Source organism: Papio anubis, chromosome 6, assembly GCF_008728515.1.
Source record: "Papio anubis isolate 15944 chromosome 6, Panubis1.0, whole genome shotgun sequence".
NCBI lineage: Eukaryota > Metazoa > Chordata > Mammalia > Primates > Cercopithecidae > Papio > Papio anubis.
In genome coordinates, this window is record NC_044981.1 from 118,732,130 (window position 1) to 118,747,449 (window position 15,320).

The 15,320-nt window shown below is 39.6% G+C and overlaps 1 protein-coding gene across 4 annotated transcripts in view; it reads right to left on the reverse strand.

Annotated features, from left to right (window-relative positions):
• Positions 1–790: 790 nt before the first annotated feature.
• Positions 791–15,320, reverse strand: part of PHACTR2 (phosphatase and actin regulator 2) — a 372,853-nt gene continuing 358,323 nt past the window's right edge. For all 4 annotated transcript variants that reach the window (XM_003898091.5, XM_003898089.5, XM_003898090.5 and 1 more), the window contains one exon: positions 791–8,263. In XM_003898091.5, coding sequence (XP_003898140.1) covers positions 8,248–8,263 — 16 coding nt within the window. In that variant the 3' untranslated portion in view covers positions 791–8,247. The remainder of the gene's footprint in view (positions 8,264–15,320) is intronic.

Genomic DNA, 15,320 nt, shown 5'->3' on the forward strand with positions numbered 1-15,320 from the left:
CTTAGCCTTTCTCTAGATTTTACATGTTCCACTATTAGCGACCACCCTTTAAAGAGGAGAGTTTAAAACTCACAAACTAAGTGAGGACTTGGGTGTCTGCGGGCAGCAGTACTCTAGCAGCAACTCCATGCAGAAGTTTGAATTGAGGCTCATGACTAGTTCATTTGTTTTTTTATTTTTATTTTTTATAGAGATGGGGTTTCACTGTGTTGCCCAGGCTTGTCTCAAACTCTTGGGCTCAAGCAGTCTTCCTGCCTTGGCCTCCCAAAGTGCTGGAATTACAGGCATGAGCCACTGCACCTGGCCTTTTAACATTTATGTTTCAATTTTTTAATTTTTATTTTTTCATTGACTAGTTAAATCACAATAAATCAGAGGTCACCATAGCATTGTGTAAAACGAAAAATTGCCCATTTCTTAGTTCCATTGGGTTTTAGCTAGTAATGTTTCTATGTAGAACTTGGTTTTGTCTGAGAAAGAAATAGAATTGCAACAACTACTATGCCTGCCTGGAAGATGTACCTCTCAATAGCATACTTCGGACAAATTTTTCAAACCTATTTTTTAATTTTTTGGTTCCAGTCCTCCGGTCTTCTCTCTAGGATACTGGCAAGCATGTTGCTTTCAAGTTTCCCTTTACATCTTTGACCTTGATCTGGAGAGCAGGGAGGTAAAGTTACTATTTGTAACTGATGCAGAAAATCACAAAAAGTATATTCCAATTCTTTTCATGGCCAAAATATATGCTCCCAACCTCACTCCTTGCTTGTAATACATTAAAAAGTAAGCATAATGAGGAAGTCTGTTTATTTTCTATGTTATAAACCCTAAATGGACTATCTTTTATGTTTACATATAATAATGGCAATAAAAACATCAATATCAAGTACCTCAGATATAAAAAGATAGAAGTTAAAAAAAATACTGTAAGTTTCTTTTAAGAGCAGTAATTCTGTAGACAGACATTTTAAATAAAAAGTACATGTCTCAAGGCCTTACATACAAAGAGGTGTTAACAACTTAGGTGAAGTTGAAATAACAGGCAATTAGTGAAGCTGTCTTACCCTTTTTTTCTTTTTTTCATTTAAAAAGGCTGAGCACTATCCAAATATAATAGAAACTGGAACAAACTAAAACTGGGGATTTCCCAATGATTTTATTGAGGTAACTTTTTCCAATTTTATACATATATGGATTTACATATACTCAGGAAAGCTAAACAATGTTCTAAGGCACTTGGAATTGTGCACAGCAAAGTATCCTCTAATATTATACAACTAAATAGAGCAGAATTTTGCTTTTTAAATAACACAAACACCAGTACGGAATTAAAAAAGAGAATACATAGTCTTTCTTTCAGGTTACAATAGTGGAATACAAGTACTTATGTGTGTATACTTGTAGATATTTATACCCACATACTATAATACAGTACAGATAAGAACAACAACAAAAGAGAAACTGTCATGTTAATCAGTGTACAGTTCCAGTTATTTACACTCACAGATATTACACCTGTGTAATACGTAGAACTAGATCACTCACTGGAAATCAGAAAGCATTCAGTCAGTCTGATAATGATCACAGTTTACCATTGTTATCATTTTAACTGAAGTGTGAAATAACAAAAGAATGCAGATAGTCCATTATTTAAAAATCACTGTTACACAGAAAAAAGAAAGAAAGAAAGAAACTCGTTTGAATTTTTAGTAGGTATTAAATCTGGTGAAATTGGTGTAAATGTTTTGAACACACTGGCACATTTCTAAGCCACAGAAGAAATGTTTAAAAAACAAGAAAAAGAAATATTAGTCCCTATATTTTAAGGGATGAAAGTGGTTTGACCCTTGAATCATTCTGATTCTTTCTGAAGGCGAGTTAGCACTGCAGTGGCAGCTTCTGGTTGTGGAGGCTCTCTAAACAATGTAATGACATAGTCAAACTATAACAAAAGTAACCAGTAAGGGAAAAGCCCCCTCTCACGAGTTGGCAAATGGCACAAATATTATTGGCATTTTCATATACCATAAAATTGACCTGAGGGTAGAGTGGCATTCTGCCTTATTTGCTCCTTTCAATTTATTCTTAAAAAAAAAATACTGCTATTTAAAAAGATAAGAATTCTTAAGCACCATCTAAAAGCTTACAATATAACCACCTTTATTGACTCTGCGTTACCTGGCCTCAAAAAAAATTTAGAAATTTTAATGTTTTAAAAAATTATAGTGGCTAAGTGAATTCCATTTTGCTAGCCACAATTCATCCGAATAACATATTTACCATTCAGTTTTGGTGATACAAAGCGACAAAGAGAATATGGTTCTGTATTGTTAGTACAGTTTAATAATGTTTCACCTAAGCAAAACTCATCTTGTTTTGTGTGTGACCATCACTGAAGTATGAACAATAGGCATGCAATCCACAGTTAATCCACATTTTCATCATAATGCAGCATTCACAAATCTTATTAGAAAAGTTGAACCGCATGACTACATTTATACGGGGGAAATTCAAGCATTTGCGTGTGAATTAAATGCTTTGTTAATGGGATAAACAGGCGATTCATTTGGAACTTATGGGATTCAGCATAACCAGGTGAAATCTAATGGTAACTTATTTCCAAAGACCACCAGGTTTGTTCAAGTGCACTGTTAGTCTGTGTTTGTGTTTAACCCATGCAACAATCCTCATGACAGTAACAAGGATTATGACCAAAAATGTGGTTCTAAAGAAAAGTTGTAAGGCAAAAAAAAAAAAAAAAAGCCTTCTTCATGTATGATCTCTCCTTTAAGTATATATAGGGACTAGGCCAAGTCCCCATGCCCACTGAATGGCCGAGGCTGCCCAGTAACCTCCTCCCTGAAGAACTGGCAAATTAAAGCTGCACTGAGACAAAGGCTTGAAAAATGAAGGCAGAAAAACCATTCAGGGCCCAAAGAAATGCAAGGCAGCAGAGACAACGTTTGGGGATAGGCACTTTTTCTCTATGTGTCCTCAAATTGCAGTACACAGTGGCATTCAGGGGAGGTGATACCAACCTCCCAGAGAGAGTATTTGAACCTGGGGGAAGGCTTTTTATTCTTGGTGTTTACAGTGACTGAGAATGCTACTGACATTTAGTCAGCAGGGGCCTAGGATATTAAACATCTGGCAATGCATGGGACGATTCTGTACAACAAAGACCTGCCCAGCTCCAAATGCCAAGAGCACCCCCACTGAGAAACATGGACCAACAGTGCTTTGCTCATATGTGCAGCTGTGCTAGCAATGCGACAAGCTAAATGACATTTTTTGTGTGTGTGCAGTAAATCCTAGCATGGCTAAAAAATGACTCATCCTTATATGGTTGGCTTTAGGTGGGAATAGCTGCCACAGGATCCTCCACTTTTTTGCCAGAAATTTCACAACATATACAATAGGATTTTTAAATTTGGGATGACACCGTCTTCAAAAAAGCATTGGTAGGTAAGGTTCCAGCTGCTTTCTAGAAATGCTAATGATGCTTTGCATTTCCATACATAGCTTAAGCTTAACGATTATGAAAAGGAAATTGGAAGTGAAAATGGGAATTATCTGAGAGTACTCTATCTCTCTCCCTACCACCTCTTGGTTGCTGCCTGCCTTTACAGTAGAGCCCAATGCTGCTTCTCTGAAACCTGGGTTTAAACTAACTGGGGATGTACTTTCTCTAGAAAGATGTTCCTATTAATTTGGTGATTACTCTGTCATTGCTTTTCCCTCAAGGACATATTTTATTTTATTTTATCCATTATTATTATTATTATTATTTTGAGACGCAGTCTTGCTCTGTCACCAAGGCTGGAGCGGAGAGGCACGATCTTGGCTCACTGCAACCTCCGCCTCCTGGGTTTAAGCAATTCCCCTGCCTCAGCCTCCCGAGTAGCTGGGACTACAGGCACAAGCCACCATGCCGGATACTTTTTTTTTTTTTTTTTTTTTAAGTATTTTTAGTAGAGACGGGGTTTCACCATGTTGGTCAGGCTGGTCTTGAACTCCTGACCTCAAGTGATCCACCGGCTTTGGCCTCCCAAAGTGCTGGGATTACAGGTGTGAGCCACCACGCCTGGCCAATATAGGACATATTTTAGGTGTGTAAGTTCATTCTGCTTTGTCCAGTAAAGCAATGTAATCTATCCTGCCAGTAAGTAGAAACTATCTACTCAGTAGTGAAAGATCTAGCCATTTCAAGAGGCCAAGGGACAATTCTGTAAATAAATTGCATCTAAGTAGTTCCTTACTACTCACAACATACTCTAATGGTGTGAAGAAATTAATTCTTATCCCAAAGAATATACTTTTCCTAGTAATGATAGGCTTCATATAATTGGAATTTAAGAATGCTTTAACAGTTCTACCATACTCAGGGGTAAATGACATAAATTCATATATATTGTACTAATTTAATTCTAAACCACCTACTCTGAGGAAGATTTCTTGCTCCGTTTGAAATTTGCAGCAAGGGGCACTTAAAAATAATAACAGACTGAAGAAATTTTTGAGCAGGAAAGGAAGGAAGTTTTCATTACTAAGTGTGGACATACTACCCTGTGGTAGACAAGACTATCCTTTTCCATTGTGAATACAGTATGATTTTTCAGAGTTGTATCTGCCTGGTTCTATGAAGTATAAATAAAATGCCTGTTAGGTGTTAATGTGGTACATATCAGCACATGCAGTGTTAATGCAATCTTTTCCTCTTTTAAGTGTAAGCTACTAAATATATAATATGCATATATATTTATTTAATTTTTTTAATGCCAATGCAGCCCTGAATTAATTGCAGGTTGTAAAACTGGACCTTTTTTGACTCAGGTTTTAAGGACTCATCTCTTATTTTCAGTATTTGGCGATTTTTGAAGGGTGTATTCAATTCCTTTATTTCCTTAAATATATTTTCCCTTCAATTTCAGAACTTCCTACTAACAGAATATATTTACTAACATTAGAGAAAGATAAAGGACTACTCTTATTATGCTACTAAACAATATGAAGATGAAACCAGAAAGTCAGTTTTTCTGGGTAAAGCAGAGAGACAGATGTGTGTGCTTTTTCCTCCATGTAAAATAGCTGTTCAGATGCCAAAATGGTTCTCTATTACAGATTTCAGTTAAGTAATTTAAGGAATTATAGCTAACACGTAAAAGTGTGAGACGCTTCACATACACAGGAAATTATCAGGCAAGCTGCCTTGAATGAATGCTGACTACCAGAGAACTCTTTTGTCAGACCGATTGGTAATGACCATGAAGATGCCGATCAAGCCTGCTGAGCATCTTCTTAATACCTTAATATTAATGTTTTGTTCTTCATTTAAAAAAAACTAAATTGGTCACTTTGGTTTTTACATCTGTCTAGTTCTTTCCGGACTGGGATCTTCCTGGAGATGGGTTTGTTTTCTTCCTTAATCATATCTTGGGAACTCAGGAAAACCCACTTACTTCCTCAATGTCAGCCTAATGTCAAACTTTAAATAGCCAAAAACCTGGAATTGTGTTACAACAAAAGAAATCCAGTTCACACACACTTTTATTTTTCCTATACGGCATATGCTTACTGGTTGGATTGCTGAAACGCTGGTGGTGGGCAGAGGTGCCTATGCATGGAGGGTGGGCCAGACCTCTAGATCCCTTTAGGGCCCCCAGGTAGGAGACTTCTGGCTGGGCGGCCAGTGGGGATATGGCTCGTCTCTGCTCTACTAAAATAGAACCATATTCCGCAAAATACAACTTAGCTTATAATCCTTTAATTCTTTCCACAGCTTTTTACTCAAGCCGTCATTCTAATAAAATAATTGCTGATTCCAATTTCCTAAATAGTAGACTAGCAGTGGTTAATTTTTTTGTTTTACTTTTAAACTTTTATCTAAGTTAAAAAAAATTTTCTAAATGTATCGATTAGTATAAAGAAAAAGTATGAGTAGTTAATAAATCTGACCTATTATACAAAAAAAATTTTTGAAATACCAGATTTTCATTTTTTGTACTGAGTGTATCTCATTGTAGGCAATAAAAAATTGCGTCATAGGCATCAAAAGTGGGAAGAAATTGTTCCTTTTATCAACCAAATAAAAACTTTCAATAACATGTACTTTGAGTTGTAAGATGGTGATGTCTTATATTTACCATTATAGAGAGGTCTTGTGGTTAGAAATTTAAAGTGTTTAAAGATGATGAAGCATAGACAATTAAAAGAAACATTATATCTCTTGGTATTTTTCCCAAGACACTAAAATAATAAAATAAAAATATAATTAAGGAAAAGCATGACTCTGGGAAAAAAAAATCACAAGTTAATTTTTATGGCTGGATTGAAACACTATAAAACAGACAAAACCTCAGTCAGAGACAGATACCGGGGCACACAGAAAAATTTTTTCAAAGCAAAAAATTTGTCTTATCCTATTAGTGAAATGACAACAGACTCTATGTGTATTTTGTTAATGCACAGAGCCTAACAAGAGGTGCAGTAATGCTGGTTACTTTTCCTAGTGCTAACACAGTCCTGGCTTTTAATAATAGGCCAACTGGCATTATCATTTTTTATTTTTAAATAAAATGATCCAATTTCAAGTGGTTCTTCAAAATACCAATGAATGGCAGGATCTACATTTATTCACCAGGTTAAATGCTTACTTTTGGGTTGAAATAGAAAATTACAGTCCTGAACCAGAAACATCTCAGAAAATTGTAGTCCAAACTCTGAGAATAAAATAAACTCTATTTGGGTCTTGTTTTGTTATTCATTTCATGTGTTTTTAATTAAAGGGGCACAAAACAATCGTGAAGAACAATTAAATGCAAGGTGGTATTTACATATGGTTATATGTATTCGGGAGCAGAAGTCATACTGTGCCTGTGACTCCATGGAAAATAGGAACACAACAATAGAGCGTTTCTTAATGTAAACAATACAGACTGTAGGCTCACAGGGAAAGCTTCCACTACTTTAATCTCACTGATTCTTTTGCATTGACAGTAAATACTGTATTGTATTTAAGGATGCAATCTGCAGATTCTTAAAATACAAGATGAGGATTTCCTCACACACAACGTAGTGGAAACTTTCCATGTTCTGTTAAGCCTTTGGGGTTTTTTTTTTTTTTTTGATCTGTGTCCTTTTTTTTTCTTTCTTTTTTTTTTTAATAGCAGCAATCCAACTTTTAAAAAATGCAGCACTAAAAAATAACTAGTCCTTATTCCCATGCAGGACTAACTGCAGGCAGCACGTTTGTATCTTGCTTAAATTTTAACTTTGGAGTCAAGTTTTCATAACAGGTGTCATGATTGTCAATACTGTCTTCTTTAGGTGAAGTATGGTTGCTTTGACTTTGGATCTAATCAAGATAGGGAAAGATCAAAAGATTTATTTCTGAAGCTTGCTACAGTTTTCTAGGGTCACATTACATCTGACTTTATTCTCAGTCCTCTTTTCCTGTGAAGGCTGGTACACTAGGAAAGAAATATTTAAAAATGTCAAGTGTGTATAGCTAATGCTACTTAAAAGCATGCAACAAAATTTGGGTAAGCATGCTTGTTAAAAGTCAGTAGAAGCTCTCGCATTTAAGAAAAAGATGCATGAAAACATTCAGACTTATTTCTGGCAACTGGATTCACTGGCACAACATAAAATTGTGGTACTATACTGTACCAACATAATGGTGAAACAAGAATATTCTCAGATCAAGTCTTTGAGGAATCCATATCGGGAGGTTAGATTCCTAAATCCCTTACTAAGTTCTCAGCTACCCAATAACTACTTCAAAAATACATTTATGCTTCAGTTTTCTCTTTTCTTCATTAACATAATGAAATATTTCTCTTTCTTTCTGATTTTCAACTCCCACCCCTTTTCAGTGCCCAGCAATTTTATCTATATTTTTCTTTCACCCGCATCATAAAATTTGGCTTTTTGGTAACAGGGAGCCAGCGATTGTCATCTGCTCATCTTCTTTGATTAAAGCTTCTGATGAAGAATATCCATGGTGTCTCTTACCATCGCTGTGCATTCTGGGCAGCAAGAGTCACTGCATCCTTCCCTTTGCTTGTTGGAGCCATCTGGACCGCACAGGTGAGGAGCACTTCCCAACCAAGCTGAGTCACACACTTCCTTCACCACAAGTTAAACGGAAACACACACATTCAAATCCCAGTGCAATATCAGGTTTTCAGGAAGCAGGGCTTCCCGCAAAGATGATCAGTCTCTGTTTCCAAACAGTCTCGCACTTTGTTATGGACGATGAAACCTGGAGTAAGAAACAGAAACTATGAGTCTGTGGCCTAGGAGCACATTCTGCATGCAGTGAGCTGAGGAAGGCGTGGCCGTGTTTACAATGAAAAGCTACCCTAGATATCCCCCAACTGAATTACTGTTTATAGATTACTGTCGTAAAAAAATACTGTTATAAATATTATTGAGGAAAGCAGAGACAACCCTTATATAAAAGATGCTGGTTATAGTATTCAGGTTCCACAGCAACTAAGACAGAAAACATCACTATTCTTGAGTGTCACACTCTAACTTTTATCAAGCAGAGGGAGATGTTTCACAAAGGGATTTCGGTACACCTGGTTTGTATTATAAAAGCAGAACAACAAATAGGCACTTTTTCATTAGTTTCAGCCTCTCATCATCTCCTGCTGACAACTCCAAATTTACTTTCTACACTTGAATTTCTGAAAGCCCACAGGACGCTTCCCCCAGATGTTCCACAGGTACATACTAAGCATGTCCACAACTATACAAAGCTTTCCTTGTTAACCTGCCTTTGCACTTTGTCTTATTTAATGTTCTACCTTTAAAAATATTTTTTGTCTAGAAACCTCAGATTAGCAATTCATTTCTCTCCCTCATCCAGCATCTCCTATTAGTCACCAAGTCCTGCCTCAACTGCCTGTCTTGGAATCGTTAAAGTGTCATCTTTTGCTGGCACTACTTTCATGGTATGCTTGTTAGCCAGCCAGCTGGCTTCCTTTCCCTCCTTGTGAGTTCCTACACATTCCTCGCATTTTTGTAGCCCGGTACTTTTGAACATGCTGTTCACTAATACTGCAATTCCTTCCCTTCATTTCCTATCTATATTTTCATTTTCAAGATCAAGGTCAAAAGTTATCTTCTCCATAAAGCCTTAAGTGATCAAGCTCTTCAGCCTACTTCTGCAATTCCACGTTTATGCAACTCTGCGTAGCATTTCACCCTGTCTTCTATGATCGAATGCTCATCTGCTCTGGTCAGCCAGTCTCCTAACTGATTTCCCTGTCCCAGGCTCTCTCCATCAGATCTATGCTTCTCACTGTTACTAGCACTATCCTTAAAAATACTGGTCCCATCATTCCAGTTCTTGGGGTTTTAAAAATCTTTTTAAATTTTTAATTAGAGATGGGGGTCTCACTATGTTACCTAGGCTGGTCTTGAACTCCTGATCTCAAGTGAGTTGCCCACCTTTGCATTCCAAAGTGCTGTGATTACAGGTATGAGCCACTGTGCCCAGCCCCATTCTTTCTCAAAAGGATGTATTGTTCCCCATTCCCTATAAAATAAAATTTAAGCTGGGCATGGTGGCATACACCTGTGATCCCACCTGCTTGGGAGGCTGAGTTGGGAGGATAGCCTTGAGTCCAGGAGTTCAAGACAAGCCTGGGCATGTAGCAAGACCCTATCCCTTAAAAAATTAAAATAAGAAAACCAACAAAAGAAAATTTAAATTTCCTGGAGAAAGTGGCCCAACTCATGGTTGTAGCTATATCTCTATCACTGCTTCCAAATATTCTCCATTCCAATCATTTGCCCCAAAAAGGCTTTTGCGCTAATGCTCTTTCCTCTACCTTTTTTTTGCGGGGTGGTTGGGGGAGCCCTGGGGTGGGAACAGGGTTCCACTCCTGTTGCCCAGGCTGGAGTACAGTGGTGCGATCTCAGCTCACTGCAGCTTCAACCTCCTAGGCTCAGATGATTCTCCCTGCTCAGCCTCGAAGTAGCTGAAACTATAGGCATGCACCACCAGGCCCAGCTAATATTTGTATTTTTAGTAGAAATGGGGTTTTGCTATGTTGCCCAGGCTGGTCTTGAACTCCTGCACTCAAGCAATCTGTCCTCGTCCTCCCAGAGTACTGGGATTACAGGTGTGAGTCACCACGCCTGGCCTACTCTTTCTTCTACCTTTATCTCTCCTCCCATCTGTGCTTTATGCAATCTCACTCTGTGAGTTCTCCAATTCCCTTTTCTCCACTGCTCAGGGAAGCACTAATCACTCTCTTTCCTGTGTTCCCATAACCTTTGGCTTATGCCAGTTATTGCTCACATTATATATACATTATATAATCTTTGGATACATGTGCCTTTGCTATTGGATCATGAGAAGCTTATCCATTTTTACATACTCATTGAATACAAACTCTGGCACATGGTAGTACTTAATAAATGTTGCTGTGTTGAATACAAGCATTACAAAATGAAAAACTAAAAAATCAGAGCAGGTGAAATGAGATGGGCCGTGAATTGTTAACTGAGGAGCTGCTAGTTGGACACAAGGGACTTATATTACTTCTGTGTGTTTGACTTTCCAAAAGTCAAAAGAAAAATAAGATACAGCAAGCTTTACAAAACTAGTAGACAATTTATGACTAAAGCAGGAATGTGTCCACTTTGAGTTCAGTTCTTAATCTATCCCTGACCATAACCTTGGGCAGATGTGAGGACTGCCATGCCTGCATTTGATACACAGAGGCAACATCACTCTTTCAGCCACTCTTTCGAGGGCCAGGTCAAGGGCCCTGTTGCCTCGTGTAGGCTCAGGACACTGTTCCCTGCATCCCAGCCATTTTGGCTCTAGCCTTGGCTCAAAGGGCCCCAGATACAGCTCAGGCTTCTGCTTCAGAGGGTGCAAGCTGAAAGCCTCGACAGCTTCCACATGATGTTAAGCCTGCAGATGCACAGAATGCAAAAGTGATGGAAGCTTCGGAGACTTCACCTAGATTTCAGGGGATACATGGAAAAGCCTGGGTGTCCAGGCAGAAGCCTGCTGCAAGGGCATAGCCCCCACGGAGAACCTCTACTAGGGCAGTGTGGAAGGGAAATGAGGGGTTGGGGATTCCACACAGGGTCTCCTCTGGGGCACTGCCTAGTGGAACTGTGAGAAGGAAGCCACTGTCCTCCAGACCCCAGAATGGTAGATCCACTGGCGGCTTGCATCATGTGCCTGGAAAGGCCACAGACATTCAACGCCAGCCTGTGAGAGCAGCCTGGGGGCTGCACTTTGCAGATCCACAGGGGTAGAGATGCCCACGTACACTAGAGTGCCCGGGACATGGGACATGCAGTCAGAGGCGATTATTTTGGAGCTTTATGATTTAATGACTGCCCTCCTGGGTTTTGAACTTGCATGGGGCCTGTAGCCACTTTCTTTTGGCCGATTTCTCCCTTTGGGAATGGGAATGTTTACCCAATGTAGATCCCCACTGTATCTTGGAAATAACTAACTTGCTTGTTATTTTACAGATCATAGCTGGAAAGGATTTGCCTTTTTTCAGATGAGATTTTGAACTTTTGAGTTAATGCTGAAATGAATTAAGACTTTGGGGGACTGTTGGGAAGGCATTTTGAAATGTGAGAAGGACATGAGATTTGGGAGGGGCCAGGGGCAGAATGATATAGTTTGGATATTTGTCCCTGCCAAATCTCATGTTGGAATATAATCCCCGATGCTGGAGGTGGGGCTGGGAGGTGTTTGGGTCATGGGGGTGGATCCCTATGGCTTGGTACTGTCTTTGTGATGGTGAGTGACTTCTCACGAGGTCTGGTTTAAAAGTGTGGGGCATTCCTCCTCCACTCTTGCTCCCATTCTTGCCATGCGATGTGCCTGCTCCCCCTCTGCTTTCTGCCATGATTGGAGACTTCCTGAGGCCTCCCCAGGAGCAGATGCTGCCATGCTTCCTGTACAGCCTGCAGAACTGTGAGCCAATTAAACCTGTTTTCTTATAAATTACTCAGACTCAGGTATTTCTTTATAGCAGTCAAGAATGGCCTAATACAGTCTGTGAGGGTGTTTTCAGAGACTGGCTTGTGAGTCTGAGTGGACTAGGTAGGGAAGATCTTCCCTCAGCATTGGTGGCCACAGCCAATCTGACAGAGAGCCAGAGAGGACAAAAACAGAGAAAAGGAGACTATGTCAATCCATCTGCTGGAGCTGGGATACACACTCTTCCTCTCTTGTCCTTGAACAACAACTCCAGGATCCCCACCCTTTGTACTTCAGAACTCACACCAGTACTCCCCACTGCCTCGAGCTCTCAGGCCTCTGGCCTTGGACTGAGCCAGGCTACCAGCATCCCAGGGTCTCCAGGTTGTCAACAACCTGTTGTGGGACTTCTCAGTGTCCATTATCATGTGAACCAATTGCACTAATAAATCCCCTTTCATACATCTATATACATCTATCTTACTGGTTTTGTTTCTCTGGAGAACCCGGACAGATTCAGACCCCTTTCTTGGCCATCAGATCTATACCCACCCCTGTCCTATTACCTTTTCTTCAAAGTCCTTAGCACTATCGGAAATGCTCATGTGTATTTATTATTGACTTGGTAATAGTTTGCCTCTCTACTAGAACATAACCACCTGAGGACCTTATGAGACAGGTCCTAAACTCTCAGGGTCCAGAACGCAATCTGGCTCACTAGGGATGTGCTCAGTAACTATCTGTTGAATGCGTAAGTCACTGAACACATATATACAGGGGCATCTAGGAAGTTATTTGTTAACTCTATAAATAACTCTATGTAACTGAGGAGTCCAATCAGAAGCCCCTAAACTTAATTACAAGTAAATGTATACTAATATACAATAACCCACCTGATAGGACAATTCAAAAATGCTTTCTAGGAAGAGTCAACCACAACTTGAAGCAAAATATGGAAGATCTATAAAAATATTTCAAAGAGTAACTGAAAACCTCTTAAATCAAATATTTTATATACAATGTGAAAGGCAAACTGATGTGGTTTGGCTGTGTTCCCACCCAAACCTCATCTTGAATTGTAATCTCATAATCTTCACATGTTGTGGGAGGGACCTGGTGGGAGGTAATTGAATCAGGCGAGTGGTTTCCCCCATGCTGTTCTCGTGACGGTGAGTTCTCACGAGACCCCATGGGGCTTCTCCCTGCACTTGGCACTCATTCTCTCTCCTGTTGCCCTGTGAAGAGGTGCCTTCTGCCATGATTGCAAGTTTCCTGAGGCCTCCTCAGCCACATGGAACTGTGAGTCAATTAAATCTCTTTCCTTTATAAATTACCCAGTCTCAGGTATGTCCTTATAGCAGCGTGAGAATGGACTAATATACAGATAATAATAACAATCCTAATACAATATATACCAGAGCTTATAAGTCCAAGTGCTATGCATGTATTTCCTCATTTAATCCCGAAAACAATCCTATGAGCAAAGTATTCCTATATCATCTTTGTATAGATGTGGAAACCAAGGCACAGGGATGCTACCTCATTTGCCCAAGGCAGAGAGAGAGAGCTGGTAAGTGGAAGTGCTATGCTCCAGACTCTGTCTTCCTAACCTACATTTGAGTATGAGATCAAAATATGTCCTTGTCTGTACTTCCATTTGAAGGGGTGATTTTCTGGTGTTCTCTGGGTAGCATGGAAGAGAAAAGGTGATCATTTGAATTTCTACCTCTATCCATTTTAATCAAATTTTATTTAAAATTTTTATTATTTTATTATTATTTTTAATTGACATACAATAATTGTTCATATTTATGGGGTAGAGAGTGATATTTTGATGGCATAAAAAGTGTAATGATCAAACTAGCAAATCAATCATCCTACGCATTTATCATTTCTTTGTGTCAGGAACATTCAAAATTCTCTCTTTTTGAATATACATATGCTTTGTGAACATATGCAATAAATTATTAACTATAGTCCCCCTACAGTGCTATGGAACACTAGAACCTATTTCACCCATCTAGCTGTATCTGTTAACCAATTGCACCCTATCTCCTTTCCCTCACCCTGTTTATCCTCTAATAACCACTAGTCTACTCTCTACTTCAATGAGATCAACTTTTTAGCTTCTACATGTAAGTGAGAACGTGTGGTGTTTATCTTTCTGTGCCTGCCTTATTTTACGTAACATAACATCCTCCAGGCTCACCCATGCTGGTGTAATGACAGAATTTCATTCTTTCTTGTGGCTGAGTAGTATTCCGTTGTGTATATATACCACAATTTCATCATCCATTCACGTTTTGATCAGTTTTGACCAGAGAAAAATCCTGTTCCACCTTCTCAGGTCACACTTTGATTGTTACAGTCTATTCTCAAACTTTTCACAATGAGTCGAAGAGCCCATCCAGTGATATCCCAAACTAGCAGCAGTATCTCCCTCTGAGCAGGGCACGCCAGCATTGTCCACACTCCAGAAAGGGAGCAGGAACCAGGGAGCCCTGACAACACATGCATTGTCCCTCCAGGACCCTCCACCATGAGCTACCAAAGCTCTATCTTTCTTAGGTTCAGCTTTTCTAAAACTTAGTTAAAAACTCATCTAACTTAGCAATTATTTAGCTCTTGCCAAATCTGCTGGGCTTTGCGTACCAAACATTCCACAGTGTCCTAATCTTCAGATGTTCATCTAATCTTGAATTCAAGGGGCAAGGACAAGGAAACCTGATGTTTTCTCTCCCCATTAGTAATGTCTGCGGGATGAAGAAGGTAAATGAAATTTTGGGGTTGGATAACAAAGGGAGTAGTCAATGGGCCAGGAGAAAGAATCTTCTTTTTTGGGAGGTTGGGGGGACACTGTCTCACTCTCACACAGGATGGAGTGCAGTGGCGTGATCTCGGCTCACTGCAATCCCCGCCTCCTGGATTCAAGTGATCCTCCTGCCTCAGTCTCCCAAGTAGCTGGGATTACAGACATCCGCCACCACGCACGGCTAATTTTTGTATTTTTTGTAGAGACAGCGTTGTGCCATGTTGGCCAGGCTGGTCTTGAACTCCTGGCCTCAAGCGATCCTCCCGCCTTGGCCTCCCAAAGTGCTGGGATTACAGCATGAGCCACCGCACCCCACCAGAAGAGATAATCTTTGAAAGTCCAGTATTATCCTGGAAAGTATTCTGCATTTAATTTTCAAAAATGACTGAGGAGAGTGTAAGATTTTTTTTTCCCTGCACACACCATTTGCCCATGGATCCCAGGACACAGTGATTTCCACAGTCTGGATTGTATTGGAAGGCCACAGGCCACCAACACAGCTTCAAGGGCTGACTAGGAAAAGAAGGTGACCAATTA